This window comes from Seriola lalandi, unplaced genomic scaffold (assembly GCF_002814215.2).
Source record: "Seriola lalandi dorsalis isolate HSWRI2012SDOR001 ecotype SW California unplaced genomic scaffold, Sedor1 jcf7180002055008, whole genome shotgun sequence".
Taxonomy (NCBI): domain Eukaryota; kingdom Metazoa; phylum Chordata; class Actinopteri; order Carangiformes; family Carangidae; genus Seriola; species Seriola lalandi.
In genome coordinates, this window is record NW_019525551.1 from 881134 (window position 1) to 894028 (window position 12895).

At 40.6% G+C, this 12895-nt stretch overlaps 1 protein-coding gene across 2 annotated transcripts in view; it reads right to left on the reverse strand.

Annotated features, from left to right (window-relative positions):
- LOC111647727 (anoctamin-1-like) overlaps positions 1 to 12895 on the reverse strand; it is a 138501-nt gene that overhangs the window by 19469 nt on the left and 106137 nt on the right. For both annotated transcript variants that reach the window (XM_087171550.1, XM_087171551.1), the window contains exons 16-21: positions 12403 to 12514; positions 12194 to 12251; positions 8633 to 8733; positions 7070 to 7212; positions 2437 to 2589; positions 2192 to 2244 (exon numbers count right to left, since the gene is read on the reverse strand). In XM_087171550.1, the coding sequence (XP_087027676.1) occupies positions 2192 to 2244; positions 2437 to 2589; positions 7070 to 7212; positions 8633 to 8733; positions 12194 to 12251; positions 12403 to 12514 (620 nt within the window). The remainder of the gene's footprint in view (positions 1 to 2191; positions 2245 to 2436; positions 2590 to 7069; positions 7213 to 8632; positions 8734 to 12193; positions 12252 to 12402; positions 12515 to 12895) is intronic.

The following is a 12895-nucleotide window of genomic DNA, read 5'->3' on the forward strand; positions in this document are numbered from 1 at the left end:
TAGGTTTGGTTAGCATGGTTGTGTTACCCAAATTTATTTGTTTGTTTATTTGTTTCAGTATATCTCTAAGAATATAGAAACAGTTCAGAGAGCGTTGTGGCCTGCCCGGTCCCTCAATGCTTGCCCCGATAATTAACAATTACCATTTTATGTCATTTAATATAGACTGCATTTCATCTCTGGGTTGACAGGGGCATTACGTCACTGAACGATTTTTATGACAGGGAAATTGTCACAGTTAGGCTGTGACTCTAGTTTGTTTTCCTGTTTCCCGCGTCTTGTCTAAAATATACCCTAATGTTCAAGATGTCTACAGATGTGGCAAATCCCCTGCGAAACTGTACATATGTTTTGGTTGTGCCCGAAATTGATAAACTATTGGTCAAGAATTTTTCCAGTTTACAGAAATCTTATAATGTTCCAATCCCCTCTCTGCCACTTTTGGTATCCCACCCAATAAGGAACTTTTGGCTGTGTCTTGCCACGTCATGGCCTTTAGTATTCTGTACATTTTACCTTTTTTTTTTTCTCCCTGTGTATTCTTTTCTGAGAACTTGTCATTTCTGGTTTTGGTGCTCAATAAAATCGCTCCCCTCCACTACTGCCCAAGCAGCTTTTCTGGGAATCCAGAGGGATTTGCTAAAAGGCTTGCAGCCCTCTCTCTGCTCATTCTCCTGTGCTACCCGTCCAAGAATGTACTGGGCTTGTCTGTCCTCCTCTCTTGACATTGTTATCTAAAATATTAGACCAATATTTTAGTGTATGTATGAGCACTACACTGTCTTTGAGTTAGACCCTATTACACATAATTATGCTCTTATTCTACCTACATGCTGCTCTTGAGGCAGACATAGTGCACAATACGCATTTCATGTTAGTCTAATGTACTGCCCTCAGTGCAGTGTGTAGTTGTTACCCTAACAGCCTGTGTGTGCAGGGCAGTGCTGCTTTAGGGCAGAAATCTGTGTTATAAATCCACTGCTGCTAGATGAAGCACATGAAAGACTTAAACTTAAACGCAGGAACAGTATGGTGGGGGGCTCTTCTAGTGTCTAGTGTTGTACACAGGGAAATGCTGTAGTAGTAACCTTAACTAAAAACCCATTCAGATAATCGTTGTGGAACTCTGGAGGGTGCTGCTTTGGCATATCATGTCAAAGAATGTAACATGAGCTAAATGCATGTGGCATAGGGACACACTGAGCAGACAGACTGTCCCAAGGGCTTGTATCGATGAGCACTGTATTCTGTACTGCAGTTCTCAAGGCACAAATATTGTATTTTTGGTATCAGTCCATTTCATTATGAATAATGTTGCTATTGTTTTAAAATACTTTTCAGCTTATTCCCTTTACAGCTGCAAGCCATGCATTACATGTGACATGCTGATCTAGCATCAGCCTATTATATAAAAATGCCCAGAACACTGCACTGGGAAAGGGATAATCTATTCAACCAGATATTAATGCATTTTATGAGGCAAATATGCTGTAGCTGTGCTCTAAGCTTCTGGCATTTCAAGTACATGAACCACTGCGGCAGGGCACTCGTTTGTCTTTAAGCTACATCATTACAGAAATTGATAAAAATGTATTCCCTCTCCTTGTGTAGAAAACCACTGTGTAGACATATGACACAGTTTCAATGAAACATTTCACTGTGGTTCTGAGGGTAAATCACGGTCTTCTGTGTCTGCCTGAACCCAGTATCATGGAGTACAGGTCCAAAACATGGTCAGAACCCTTACAGTAAAAAAAAAACACAGGAATTATCCATGTTTACCATGTGTGGACACGTGATTTCTACATTTGATGACATATATTGCACATGTGGAAAATGTTACCACATGTTGTAACATATCACATATACTGCAGATTTTCTAAATTTCACTATAACATTTTCAACAAGTGCAGTAATGTGAATAATGACAACATGCAAACAACCAACAAACTATGTGCATGGGTCTCACATGGTAATCCCTAAAGTTTCACATGGCATGGGAATTTACAATGGCTTTACACATGTGTTCCATACATTTTGATTTTAACATGTTTTCACATGTTAAATTTCACATGTGAAAATCACGTGCACATGTGCCAACATGTGATTTCACACATTCATGTGGTTTTTCTGTAAAGGAATACTGACATATATGTATTAGCATAAATCGATACTTTCATATGTTACTTACATTAATGATGACAGCCACTTTTGCTACCCCTCTGAGTATGTTGTACCATATACCTGTAGACATAACAATACGTATCAACTACTGGATTTCAAAATAAGACTTCTTCTTTCTTTTTCCTACAGTTAAACAAAATCTTTCACTGCAGGTTGTTGGTTGTAAAGAACATGTTGACAGGACAAGATCACGTTCATATATTTTATACCTATACTTTTTATAAGAATTGCAGTATGTTGAATGTAACCCACCAATGTCTTTGGCTCTTGCTGCCACTGGTCTTCGCAATTCAGTCACAAATTTCTTGGCATCAAGTCGTATTTCAATAATATTGTTGAGCAGAGCAAAGAGTGGAGCCAGGGGGAAGGACGCCACGAACAATGTCACAAAACCAAACTGGATGACTGGACACAGAGGAAGACAGAAGTAAGTATTAGATATCACTACATTATGTATTAAGTACACGTAAGCCTCATATCTGGAATTAAATGCAACAAAATATGTTAATATCATTTTATAATGTAGCTTACTAAGCAGTAAGATGCTTTGCACTGGTAACTGGTCTTTCCCAGTTCGGAGATGGGGCCAGTTAATACTCACAAGAAACCAGAATTTCAACTGCAGTTTATAAAAACAGAAACAATGTGTGCACCTTGAGTCTTCTTTCTGATGCTTAATAATAAGGATGAGATATCACTGCTGATGGTTTATTGACATGTTATGATACGGTATGGGTACTATTAATACCACCAGACCACAACCTTACCGGGCCAACTGGTAGAATTTCACTTCTTTGAAGATCTTTTAATTGTCAGACCTGATCACTGGTGGATCAGGCATGTACTGACATGAAAAGATGTGTGTCCTACTTGTACAAAGATTTAAATTTATAAAACAGAATTGCAGAGTTTTATAGTAAGAATGTGTTTACATATTTCTGTCATCGTGTACATGTACATCATTTTATGCTGTGATGAACCTGACTGGGATGCACTTTTTATTCAATACTTTTAACTTCGAAAGGCACAATTAGGCATTGAACAACAAGTCCTGTCCAGGTTCATCACTTTTTAGTGTCCCCTGGAAACACTTCCGTTGTGTTGTCAATATTTGCAGCTCATGTGTTATCAAATTAATGAAGGTGTTTTCTGAATTTGTTTGTATTTTGTGTATTTGCAAGTGTTTTCTTAGGTTTCATTGTGTTGAGCTCTACGGGGCCACCATAAAAAATCCTTGTGAGACCCCTTTATCAACCATTGAAACAATCAGCAATGCAAGCCTACACCCTGAGACAGATCTGAACAAGCTGTAAGCAGAGGAATTTCTACAATCTACAAAGAGAACAGTATAATGTCGCTTTTTATCATCACCAAAATCATCAACCCATTGAACGCTGGATTCACAATCACACCGAAAATCAAAGTAAAAGATTGAAATCACAGGCTGATCCAACTCATAATGTGACTCAATAGTGTGTATGTGCCCCCATGTGCCTGTATGCACTCCAGACCACTTCTGGGCAGACTCCTGATTAGTCTGCAGATGGTGTCTTGGGGTGTCTCCTCCCAGACCTGGGCCAGGGCATCAGTGAGCTCCTGGACATTCTGTGGCAGCTTCGGGAAACGTGAGGGCCAGTCAATGGCATCCATGCATTCGTCATCCAGGAACTGCCTACACACTCTGGCCACATGAGGATTTCATCCCGGTACCTAACAGCAGTCAGAGTACCGTGGTGTATGACATGGAGGTGTGTGCAAACCTCCAAAGATATGCCTCCGCAGACCATCACTGAACCACCGCCAAACCGGTCATGCTGAATGATATTACAGGCAGCATAACATTCACCACGGGTTTCTCGACTCTTTCATGCCTGTCACATGTGTGAACCTTCTCTCATCTGTGAAGAGAACAGGGCGCCATTAGCGAAACTGACAATTCTGGTGTTCTCTGTTGAATGCCAGTCGAGCTGCACAGTGCTGGGCTGTGAGCACAGGTCCTACTAGAGGACGTCGGGCTCACATGCCACCATCATGGATGCCCTTCTTTGGCCCTGTCCAGCTCACCTCATGTAACAGCCAGTTTCTGGTATCTCCTCCATGCTCTTGAGACTGTGCTGGGAGACACTGCAAACTTTCTTGCAACACACGCCTCACGCAAGGATGTGCCTCCTGGAGGAGCTGGACTACCTGTGCAACCTGATTGGGCTGCAGGTACTGCCCCATGCTACCAGTAGTGACAAGGACACTAGCAAAACACAAAACTAGAGAAGAATCCGTCAGGAAGGATCAGGAGAGAGCAATTTTCTGTGGCTACCACATGCAAAACCATTCAGTTTTTGGGGGTTGTAGCATACATACCTGGCCTGGCACACACACACTCACAAGCCATTAAAAAAGTTTATTGTAAGGACATGCAAAGTTATGGACCCAAAATTGACCATCAAACTATCAAATTGATAGGAAACAGAGACAAAGGGCCCTTCTCTCACAAACAGACCATGCTGTAGGCATGTCAGAGAGACGCTCAACCAGACCAAGGGTCAAAGGGTCAGCTCCAGAGGATCAACAAATGGACACCAGGCAAACTGGAAAGCATAGGCAAAATCTCCAGTTTGTAACAATAAGACTCTGCCTATTGACATTGGATTGTTTCGTATATATGACAAGTAACACCAAAATAACTGATTATCACTAAAGGTGTGAATCCTGGCCTCTCTTTGCCATGCATGAGCACATGCACACACACACCAACCTCCCTTCCTCTGTCTCTCTCTAGATAAGAGTCATAAACTACTACCCACATTCCAATCCTGGGTAGTGACCAGCAGAACTCTCTTCACAGACACATATTTGAGGAAGAATATAAAATAAAAATATCTAATTGTTCTGTGAGATGTTTCTATGTAATAGGTCAATCCCAAACTTATATTCTATTGAATGGTTGAAATTTAACATGTTGACTTTAAGACAATGTCTTTTATGTGATCATACTGTCAGCATCCTTCACACAAGGTAACACACACTACATGACATCCAGAATGTCCATATTATTACTATTACAGTCAAAGAACTGCTGTGTAATACACATTTAGAGACTATTAGCTTTAGGAAATGTTTATTATGTTGTTTGATCAGTTAACAACTTGTATTATGATTAATTCCAGGTTTGAAGGATGTAATATAAAATCAACACTTGTATCATTCCTGTCTGTCATTATCAGTACCATTAGGTTTAGGTTTTTAATCTTTTATGGTCATGGTGGAAGACGGATGTGCGAGTTTATAGGTAAACTCTAATATTAAACTATTCAAAAGTTCTGTGGAAAATTACTCTCTTCTCCAAGTTGAAACACAAGAGAAGACAGGTAACGCTCCTTAAACGTGCGCCAGTCCCCAGGGGATAAAACAGTCGTGATCAATTCACACATGGCTATGTAGCTCAAAACTCTTAGCTCTACGTCATCTGCTTTTAGCTCTAAGCTGCTAGCCACAAACTCATAGCCACAGGCGTTTAGCCACGGCTCTTAGCCATTTTTGCACTTCATTGTTTGTCCGCATCCTTTATTCTTTCATTGCCACATGCTCCAAGTAACATCCTTTTTGTCTACATGCGCAATCTTTTAATTTTTATAAGCCAGTCCAGACCAACTGAACCAAAGCAACAGAATTACCTCAGAGTTATTTTGTAGCTTTTTAAATATTATCACATTTTACTTTTTGAAGCTTTTTGACAGTTTTAGAGTCATCTGGTCAATGCCAGTCTCCTCTAAAGTTATCTAGCCAAATTGAAGTGCATTAGAGTTTATTTTGCATCAGTCCGCAAGAGATGCCGGCAGATAACACATCTGCCCACAACTGCCTGCAGAGAAGCCTACCAGTAATCAAGAGTGCCCAAGACAGAGTATCCTGGCAAACTCCACCAGAGCTGAACCGCTTAGACACTGGCAGAATCCGTCACCGTCTTAACGGGACACGACCTCCAGGAGAATCCACCTATATCCCGCATCTCCAGGGTTACCATGGTAACCTCAGCCACCTGGGTTCTAGCCAAGGGTCTCCAGCTACTCCAGCAACTTACAGAAGGCTGGTCTTAACCTCCTGCTCATAACTGGGTTGATGTCAAAATATAGCAATATTTATCATCAAATCTCTTTTGTAGACGTTGTATAATTAACTGCATAGCCGTAGTGTATATTAATAACATTCTCTCCCACCATTGCAAACTAATCACATAGCTTATTTCACATTGCCTCTCTGTGTTATACTGTGATGATTAAGTGTTTTCTTAATTTTTTTGAGCAGTGTACATTATGTATTCAGTATTTATAGTTTTAGCTGTATTTCTTAATAAATATAGAGCTTGGATCCAGTTATGATTGCTTTGTTTTTTCTCTCTACTTTGCCAACAAATTTTCCAGCACAAATGACAAATAATTGCAGTCGACTTTTGAACCTTGAATTTTTAAAGCACTGATGAGATACAGCCAGCAGAGCCTGAGAGAAATACACAATAGCAACACTATAAGAATGGAAGTGCATCTTGACTTGTCAGTTGCATTTATATTTGATGCAGAATGTATGGAATTAACAGGAGTCCCATCATAGGTGCTGAAATATTAGGTTTTGATTTTCTGTTCAGCATTGGATCTAGCACCACCCCAACACTAGACTGCACATGATCTATTTAATTGTATTTGCCTCTGTGACTGCAATTACATTCTTTAATTTATTTGGTAATATTAGTGTCGATGGGAAGCAGTCAGCAGTCTATACCACAGCAAACTGACACTGGGAAACACACACAGATGTACATGCTGCCTTTAGGACCTGTAGTTATATATGATCTGATAAACATTTGTGTAGGGATATCATGTGTTGTACTTACTCATCTCCATATATTCAGGTGTTAATCCAGCAAATGGCTCCAGAAAGTGGTCGGTTTCATATCTCTGCAGCTTCTTCTGTCTCTCTTCTTCTTGAAAAGCACCTTGTTTGGACCGAATGTAGCGAATCAGCTTCTTCAGTTTGCTGAGGAATATACACACACACACACACACACACAGACACACACACACACACACACACACACACACACACACACACACACAGGTGCTTTCAGGAATTATTCAGATCCTGGGAGGATATGAAAATATATAACACCGTCCCCTGGGCCTGAGCCCAACCTGGTGGTGGGTGGGGGGCTTGTTACATCGGGTCCCACTGGAGTCCCTCGACATGTTGCTGGGGGATTGGGGTATGTTGCTCACCTCCACAGTGGCAACAGCCCCCCACAGTAGTGATGGGTGTTGAGGTCTGGCCGGTCAACCAGACCTCAACACCCATCAATACATAACTTCATGTTGTAGAATTATAATTGTTACGTGATATAACACATACTATTCTGTCATAACACCTCCACACTATTATCATGTTTTTCTCCATCACATATAAACCTCTAAAAATACACACACACACACACACACACACACACATCATAGACACATACCATATGTACATCTATGTAATTGTTTTTTTTGTTTACATGTCTGTCCATTATATATACCCTTCATGTCACACTTGTAGTGAGTATTGAGACCCCTTGACTTCTTGCACTTTAATCTGTTAAATAAAATTGACATTTTTACCAATTTTTGCCACACAAAGTGTTTGGAGTTCTGCTTGAAGGGTTCAGTTTTTGTCTCATCAGACCAGATTTTGCCTCTAATCACATGACGAAAAACAAACTCCAAGTGGCATGTCATATTCCTTTCACTTCCATCTAGCCACTCTATGATAAAGTTTTGATTATTGGAGAGCTGGTGGAATGGTAGTTCTTCCAGCAGGTTCTCTCATCTCCGCAGAGGAATTCTGAAACCCCTCAGAGTTAGACTTAGAGTGGCTGGTTGGTTCTTGGTGACCTCCCTGACCAAGGACCTTCTTGCCCTGTGATTCATTATGGCTGGATGGCCAACTCTAGGAAGAGTCCTGGTACTTTCAACCTTCTTCATAATTACTGAGGTCACTGTGCTCCTGTGAGAGCCTTAGAAATGGTTTTATACCCTGATTGATAGGTCTGGTTCGGTTTGTGTCCTGATCTGCAGTGTGATTGTGTAACTTTTTTTATCCTCTGAACTCAAAACAGACATGTCAGTTTCCATATTACCTGTTGAATTAAGACACCATAGACTGTCATTGAACAGCGGCAATGACCTCCCCACAAGTTTCCACTGGACCAACATAATGTAATCAATTTGAGAACCACAGGTCCATGCACCCTCAGACTAGATGACTAGATGATGAATATACAGAAACCTTTGCTCCTCACTTAAAAAGGAACAGTGATTTGAGAAAGATTTTTTTGTTCAAGCTTTGTGTGAACAAAGACAAAAAAAATGAAAGGGTGTAATCAATGAAACAGTGTAATCCATTTACAGTATGGCATACTTACGGTACTCCAATCTCAAATAGGTTGTTCTGTATGAGCTGCTTTCCCAACATGGTGATACTCAGCTGGATGCACAGCTCCATCAGACAGCCTCCATGAGCACACTGTAAAACAGTCCAAAAACTACTTTAAACAAGCAGCCCTGAAGCAAAATGACAACATGTCATTATGATGGAAATAGTATTTTCCAAATTAAGCTTAGCGAAAGTTCAGTTTGGAAGACTATCTCATTGCACATGCCTTCTAAGTCACAAGCAACGTTTCCCACTATCTATAAGCTCCACCCGCTCATTCACATCTTCACCCAATCATAACCTTATACAGTGGCCTTCAGCAGTCAAACTTTAAAAATTGTCTCTCTCTCTGCTGTTATTCAGCTGTCATTTCATCACCGTGAAGAATCTGTGACCACCTCCACCCCTTCTCCAGCTCAACCATGGATGCCAGACCATCTCCAATCAAATCATCCAGTCAGAAGTTTCCTTAATGAAGACATTCCCATTCTCAAGCTCCATTCCTCATCACCACCACCAGTGTCTAGACTCGGGGGAAGATTCCTCTTATTGGAAGGACCTTAAACCTATGGATCTTGTCCATGGTGAGCCACTTCCTGCCGGGGTCTAAGCGCCAAAGTATATTCCTTCTTTTCACAATAAATTTAATTTTACTTTAATTCTCATACTCTCTGGTTATGTGCTTCGAATGAAATAGCATTGAATGCATATATTATTTTGTGCCTACAATGCAATAGCATTGAAGGCATATATTATTCTGAACGGTGTGCTATGACTTTTCTAAGCGATACGAGTAACCATGGCGACGTAAATGGTGATAAAAGAGAGTCCCATAGAGAATGAATGGGGAGACGTCTTCAAAACGACCAAATTTGGAGCTCTACTGCTGTGTCATACTTTAATGTAAAAAATGGTTGAAACTTCAAACAGGTCACAAGACTTGAGACTCTTTTGGGTAAAATTGGTATTTTGACAACTATTACAGTTTACAAAAAATTGCAGTCTTTACGTTTTGTTTAATTTTTAGACTGACTTTATAATGGATGTGTATTGCACAGAATGTTCAGAGATAGAGTGGATGACATCATCGCTAGTGTGGGAGAAGCTCTAGAACTACTCTGAAAAAACCTCGTCCCTACAGCCACATATTTCAGTCTTCACACATCATGGCTTTCTCGGTAGTAGAAAAAAATGTCCTGTTTCATAGAATGTGTCCTAAGCACAGAGACTTACACAATTTGAACATGAACCTCAAAGCGACTGGAGTACCCTGCTCCTCTCCCATTGACTGCATTACAAATTCAGGAGCTGATTTTACATGAAATGCAAAAGTGATATTTTTTTGTAACTCGTTCCTGTGTCCACATTTTCGGCTCTAGAAACACAAAAGCCAGATATGCAGTGCACAAAGGTCTTGTGCCAGTCATGGTCCACTCATGGTTCTAATAGAAGTTACCTTTTTTCACAAATAGTTGTTTGAGATGCTTGCTGAGCCAAAATCACACCAAGATCTGTGCCAGCTCTCTGTCAACCATCATAGTAGCTCTCCCATAGACTTCAACACACACACACACACACACACCACTTCACCACCACCCCATTTTTATCACTGAAGGAAGGCTAAATAACAGAAATACCTCTGTATAATGTAATATACACTATAGCCTCCACAGTGATCAACTGAATCAACAACTGTCTAAAACTATTTTAATAATAAATTGTCAACTGAGTATATTAGTAATTATCAGGTGTATGCTCAGGCTCCAAAGTGCCTAACTACAATTGATTGGTTCATTTTGTTGCTGTTCTCACCTGGGAACTGATATAACTGGTAAGCTAAGGAAGAAAAGGTCATTGAGCTGTCTCTCAAGTAGTCGCAGCTGCAGTTTTTCAGCAACCAGCCCAAACCTCAGTCCCAGGTCTCCAGCTTCCAGCCAGGGCTTTAGCTTCAGGTTTCTAGTTGCCAGCCCGAGTCTCAGCCCCAGGTTTCCAAGCTACCCAGTTATCCAGAGCCTCAGCTGGCTGACACCTCGCCTTTTCCAGCGTCTAAGGTCCTGGCTGATGCCTCACCTATTCCAGCAGTAGGAGTTCCAGTCGACATCTCCTCCCTTGTTCCCTTATTTGTTTCTGTGTCAAACATCCTGGTCGACTGCCACAGCTGACAACTCACCTTTTCAAGCTTCAGGGGTCCCAGTCAACATTACACTAGCTCCTGGTTTCCAGTCACCAGTCCGACCAACTCCTGCTCGCCCTCTAGAAGGGCTCTGCCTTCAGTGTCGGCCCGGAGCCGATTTAATTTTCAAAAACATCTTGGATTATGTATTAATTTGGGCATGGACAGAAAAGATGAAGAGAATCGACCGGTCACTTTTCATGTCAACACCACAAAGCAGGTTAATGATTTTTTTTCCCTATACAGTGACAGTGGAGGTATCTAAAACATCACAGCCATTGTGCATCAACAGGCAAATATGAACAATGTAATTTTACAGAACTGAAATTACAATGAAAATATGAACAAATTATTGGCAAGGAATTGAAATGAACTCAGTTGACCTGTTGTAGCCTGAACTCAGACTTTCCTTAAGATTTGAACTCAGTGCACTCATCAAGGCTGATCACTGTGGAGGTGATTGTCTGAGGCAAAGATGCAAAATCTAATGACAGACAACTTGTCATGGCTGCTTTGTCATGGCTGACGGCTGAACTTGTGCTCTGCTGCCACAATGGAGAATGAATTATCCGCCCCACTTTAGTCAGAGATTTGAAGACAGGAACATTTCTCACAGAGAAGTTAATAGAAGTTGAGAAAACATTCTGAATATGAGATTTCCTGATCCTGCAAGCGATTGCTTCATTTGGATCTCTCTGCACCAAGGGTGCTGCTGCACCCCTCTGTGCAGTGGTCGCAGACATGCTCCAAAGCTCTTTGCCCATAACACTTGAACATTGAGCAAGCAAGGCAAAAGCATTCCAGGTTGTAGTGCTTCCATTGCAGTTTCTGGCAGCAGGGCCATAATCATTTTTTAAAATACTGAAACATCACAGGTCCAAATTCTAACCAGAACTCCACATAGAGAAATTTATTTTTGCGCAATTCTACAAAACATTTTTAGAAAAAAAAATCTCAAAATTTCACAGTTAGTTCTTTCACTGTTCAGTTATATTGAATTTGATTAGTTTATGCCCAAAACAGTCAAATCTACTCAAAAAGATTAGAATAAGCCTTTAAACCAATGTGTGTGATCTGTGTCTGACCTGAGAATACCACAGTTGGTTGTATCAGTACAAAGGATTTGATAGTTCATTTTTTGGAAGTGCAAGGTTTATGTTTGGTTTATACATTATAATCATGTAAACAATGTAAAAGAAAATTATTTAATTTATGTCAGACCAAAAACCTATTCACTGAGGTGAGAGTGAACTATCAAGAGAATCAAGTAACAATCTATTTTAGTTAAAAGGATGTAAAAAGTACCTCAACTTTAATGCCAGTGTGTGGTTACCAAAGCCTTTGCTTGCATATCATTTATAAAAGTGTAAATCTTACCTCCTCCATTCTGTAGGATTCAAACACATACAGGTAGCTGCCAGGTCTGCCAACCAGTCTACAGGGAAACATTGATGACAGGGTTAAGAGTAGATATAAAGTTTTCTTTATCTTATAATTCATTTTTCATTTTGGATATTTATTTAAATTATATGAGAGTATTTATGTATATTAGAATTAGAGAAAGTTACACATATGAGGTTACCAACCTTCCCCTGAAGAAAGCAATGTAGATGATGGGAGTGAAAGCATTGAAGAACTTTAGAATGAAGGTCTTGAAGATGAGTCGTTCCTCAAAACTCTTGTCTGTTTTAGGAACCTCTGAAAGTGAACAGACAGTTTTCAGTCAGATCAGCTTAGTCAAGCTATCTGTGAGTGATCCAGCTTTGATAGGTCTAACCGTCTGGTTAACAAATCTTAGACAGCCAGTTATCAACTGGCTCTAACGGTTCAACCGATTCATGTTGGGGGCAAAGAACATGTAAAATGGATAACATACATGGCATGACATGACATGGCATGACATACTAGCATGTGAACACAAGTAGCACACAGGGGGAGTATACAGTGGGTAAAACATGAACACAACCTAAAACTCCTGGGAGTAAGACCAGTCCATATCCTCAGCTGGGTGGGTGGAGGGGGCCTGGAGGAGGGTTTCCCCAACATCTGACATCTCCCCCATCGAACGGTCCTCAACGT